The sequence below is a fragment of the Pseudochaenichthys georgianus genome, chromosome 5 (genome assembly GCF_902827115.2).
Source record: "Pseudochaenichthys georgianus chromosome 5, fPseGeo1.2, whole genome shotgun sequence".
Taxonomy (NCBI): domain Eukaryota; kingdom Metazoa; phylum Chordata; class Actinopteri; order Perciformes; family Channichthyidae; genus Pseudochaenichthys; species Pseudochaenichthys georgianus.
The window spans coordinates 37,007,967-37,012,502 of NC_047507.1; the positions used below are offsets into that span (position 1 = coordinate 37,007,967).

A 4,536-nucleotide genomic window follows, 5' to 3' on the forward strand; every position below is an offset into this window, starting at 1 on the left:
CACACACACACACACACACACACACACACACACACACACACACACACGCCACGTACACAGGGGAGAAATACTGTATTTACCTAGCTATCTTAATTAATGTCATCCATCTGAACTAAATCACAGACTTCAATTGATCATTCATCCATGGCATGCATTCTCTCTCTTTATATACAGAGTCAGGTTACAGAAGTAGAAATACACAAAACGTACCGTAGGCAGCGGGCGAGTCGCTCGGCGGGTCCGATTGACAAACGCATATGGGTGTCTGCCTTTGAAATCAGTGGACCCACTTTTCCGAGCAACTCGTCGAACACGTCTTTGCTCATCCTGAAGTACTGCTGAAACAGTTCACCATCCAGGCGGAGCTCTTGGACCAGAACGTGGTATTCCCCCCGTTGCAGACGTTTTCTGAGTATCGGATGTACCCAACAGCGACGCACACTACATGGCCTCCTGCGAGACATTGCATACACTAAAGCCACCCTTGCTACTACACTTGCCCGTGCTACCCTTGCTACAAAACCGGCATCCATTTTGGCAATAGTGGAGAAGAACCGGGCTTTTCCTTTTTTGCTATGTCGGGGGCGGGAGATTCATGTGATTGGTTGTTGGTCGCGTTGACTCCCCAAGCTTCAGACACGCCAAGCGTCAACGCACGCCGCTGTGTGGACGGGCCGTAAGAGTTAGACCTAACACACTTAGCTATTTCATCTACTCTGGAACTAGCTAAACTACTGTCAGGTCACTTATTACAGGTTCAGCGAGCTGCACGAGAAAAGCATCACGCATTTTACCTTTTTGTTATTTTTTAAATTAAGATTTTCTTTTTAAATCAACTAATCTGGATATAATGTCAGTATTTTGTAAGTGTGTCTAAGTAGAAACAAACACACAAATAATGCACTTATAATAAATAATTATATTTGTGTATGAATACAAATGTGTGCTTACAAAGAGGCGTGTGACCTTTGACTCCAAACAACTTAAAGAAAATTCATAAAATTAAATATTGGCATTGTGTAACTGTAAAGACCTTAAAGCACAACATTTATTATGCTTATAAAGTCATAAAGTGGGACAAATTAATCGCATTTTACCACAAAATCACGTGTGACCTTAACGGAATCACATGTGACCTTAGCAGCATGACATGTGACCTTAACGGAATGACATCTTCACAGTTGAAAGTACGTGACATCATCACGTGACATCATCACGTGACCTCATCACGTGACATCACAGGTGGCTTAGATCTTGGCATAGCAAGAGCTTTGGGTTCCAGTCAACTCATTCAGTTGTTCAGTTCAGAGCGGTGAGTGGTACATATTCAGTCAGAGCAAACAAGCTTTACAGTTTTCTAGACCAAACACGTATCACGTAGACACACAGACTTTTATCCCTACGCACAACACAAGTCCACAGACAGCGCCATGGAGGGAACAAAGTCAGACCAGAGCAACATGGAGACATCCGACAGCCAGAGCGATGAGAGTCTCCTGCAGTTTGACGCAGAGACCGTCAAGCTGCTGGTGACGAGAGGAGATGAACTCCTTGATTGTGTGACAATCTGGGAGGAAAGATACGGCGCTCTGGAGGAGGAGATGGAAACTAAAGAGGCTCAACACAAGCAGCAGCTGCAGGAGAACCTGGTGACCATAAACCTGCTGAAGAGAAGAGAGGAAGAACTCCTTCAGAGCCAGGACAAGTCCACCAAGGACCTGGCTGAGATACAACAGAGCTGGGAGAGTGGGAAACAAGGCATGAAGTATGTAGTGGACGAGAAGAACCACCAGGCCGCGAGAAACCACACCTTGGAGACAGAGAAACAAAAGATGGAGTTGAAATTGAAACAGGTGATGAAGCACAACACTTACCAGACCTGTAAGATCAAAGCCATGGAGAAGGAAGTCCAACAGTTGGTGGACCGGTTGGAAAAGCAGGGAGAAATGATCCCCGAAGAGCAACAACCGATGGAGAGCAAACTAAAAGAGGTGACTCAGGAAAAGGACGACCTGGCCAAGAAGAACCTGAGCTGTGAGACGGAGCTCAAACAGGTGGAGGCCAAACTAAAACAGGTGGAGGAGGAGAACGAGCATCTGGCAAAGAGCAACAAAAGCTGGGAGACGGATGTCCAACAGCTGAAAGAGCAGATGAGAGAGAAGGAGGACAAGTTCTCCAAAGACCTGGCAGAAGAACACCTGAGCTGTGAGACGGAGCTCAAACAGATGGAGGCCAAACTAAAACAGGTGGAGGAGGAGAACGAGCATCTGGCAAAGAGCAACAAAAGCTGGGAGACGGATGTCCAACAGCTGAAAGAGCAGATGAGAGAGAAGGAGGACAAGTTCTCCAAAGACCTGGCAGAAGAACACCTGAGCTGTGAGACGGAGCTCAAACAGATGGAGGCCAAACTAAAACAGGTGGAGGAGGAGAACGAGCATCTGGCAAAGAACAACAAAAGCTGGGAGACGGATATCCAACAGCTGAAAGAGCAGATGAGAGAAAAGGAGGACAAGTTCTCCAAAGACCTGGCAGAAGAACACCTGAGCTGTGAGACGGAGCTCAAACAGGTGGAGGCCAAACTAAAACAGCTGGAGGAGGAGAACGAGCATCTGGCAAAGAGCAACACAAGCTGGGAGACGGATGTCCAACAGCTGAAGGGCAACCTGGTTCTGAAAATGCTGATCGGGGAGACAGTGGTTCAGGCGAAATTTGAAAAGGCCAAGGAATCCATCCATACCCTGATCGAGGAAAACAAGAGCTGGGAGATCGTTGTGAAACAGAAGGACATGAGACTCCAGCAGCTGCAGAACGACCTGGATGAGCAAGAGAAAAAGTTCTCTGAAGATTTGGCCGAAAAACACCAGAGCTGCGAAACCAAGGTTCATTTGATGGAGACCAAATTTCAAGAGGAAGAGAAGAAGATGGAGGACGAAAAGACACTTCTGGAGGACCTGTGTCTTCACATGAAGAATAAGAGCAGAGGATTCTTCGCTCGCAGTAGGGCGACTGAGGAAAGGGACGTCATTTTGCAGAAAATGCTGCGCAAGATGCAAGAGAAGGAGATGAGTAGGAAAGCAAAGGGGGAGAAAGAGGAGAAGGGGGAGGCTGGACGTCAGTAGCTGCCTTTTCCTCTCTTCTTTCTCTCCTCAATTTCCCCTCACCTCCTTCCTCCTACCTCACCCCTTACTGCCTTCCCCTTTTCATACTCAGGGTTTTCTCCTGGAGCTCAGGTTTTCCCACAATCTGTATAATAGATGTAAAAAAACTCACTATTAAGTCCCTCCCCCATTTCACTCACCTCTTTCTTCCTACCTCACCCCTCCCTTCCTTCCTTCCCATTTTCATATTTAGTGTTTTTTAGTTGTGTTTAGACTTGATTTTAAAATAAAATGTTAATTAAATGTATTATTTGTATGCCTCACTGTGTAAACATACACAGTATATATTCATTACTTTATGACATTTAGGTTACTAAAGTACCGGTATCTGTTCTATTTGTGATTTAAACAACTTTGAATTTAATAAATACAACAACAATAGAATATTTGTGTACAGATAGTTCTTGGTGTTTCTACTTTTGGGTTCAATTACATTGTTTTGTTTTTGTTGTTTTTCAAAAATGTGAGGATTTCATAAGAGCTGTTAAAGTATATTCAAAGCTCAGGGTTTAAATGTGAACGTTATTTAATGCAGTGGTTCTCAAACTTTTTTCAATAATGTTCCCCCTTTGAAAAAGATATTCCGCCAAGTCCCCCTGATCAGCGCAAACACAATGTGTTAGGGACAACAAGCCTATAAAGAGGTCCAGCACAGCGCTGCACCATCGTGTCTGATTTATTAAAACAACAACAGTAACTGAGAAACACTTAAATGCTACATTTCAAATGTTTACAATCCATCACTAAATTCATGGCAAACCCATTTTAACATCATGCAATAACACTAAGACGACATTAGTTGCTTTGAACTGATCTTTTTAATAAGTTGTTCTAACAATGTAGAGAAACATGGGCTGAGCTTCACTGAGAGCTTTGTCATTCTGACAGCGAGGCAACTGCAGCTATTACACTTTGTGTTTTGAAATATGTGTAACTCTGTTAACATAAAACCCACACTGCTCAAACTTCCTTACTTTTCCTAAAATGTGTATATTTATTTATTTATTTATTTTGGGGTGTGGGGAATGAAGAGAAAAAAGATATGAGCATGTTATGAGCATGGGATTTTGACCCCTCATATAAACATATGCATAATGCTGCGCTATACTTTTGCGGCCACACACCGTTGCCAAGCAACGCTTATTGTTTAGGTCCTTTGATAAGCAGGCAGTCATATCATTAGCTAGAACTAGCTAGATCTGATAGATTTGGACATAGATGCGAGTGAAGTCTAACCGGACGCGAGAGAGAGATCAGATCAGCTGCTGCTGACGGAGAACACGCAGCTCTTCTGGATCACCGCTCTGCCGCTGTGACGGACCGTTGAGCGGAGCAAAATACACTAACGGCCCGTCCACACAGCGGCGTGCGTTGACGC

At 44.4% G+C, this 4,536-nt stretch overlaps 1 protein-coding gene across 1 annotated transcript; it reads left to right on the plus strand.

Moving 5' to 3' along the window:
• The first annotated feature begins 1,254 nt into the window (after window positions 1-1,254).
• Window positions 1,255-3,405, plus strand: LOC117447177 (golgin subfamily A member 6-like protein 22). The gene has a single exon (XM_034083840.2). It carries the CDS (start codon window positions 1,431-1,433, stop codon window positions 3,117-3,119), a length of 1,689 nt encoding a protein of 562 aa, XP_033939731.1. The 5' UTR covers window positions 1,255-1,430; the 3' UTR covers window positions 3,120-3,405.
• Window positions 3,406-4,536: the final 1,131 nt, after the last annotated feature.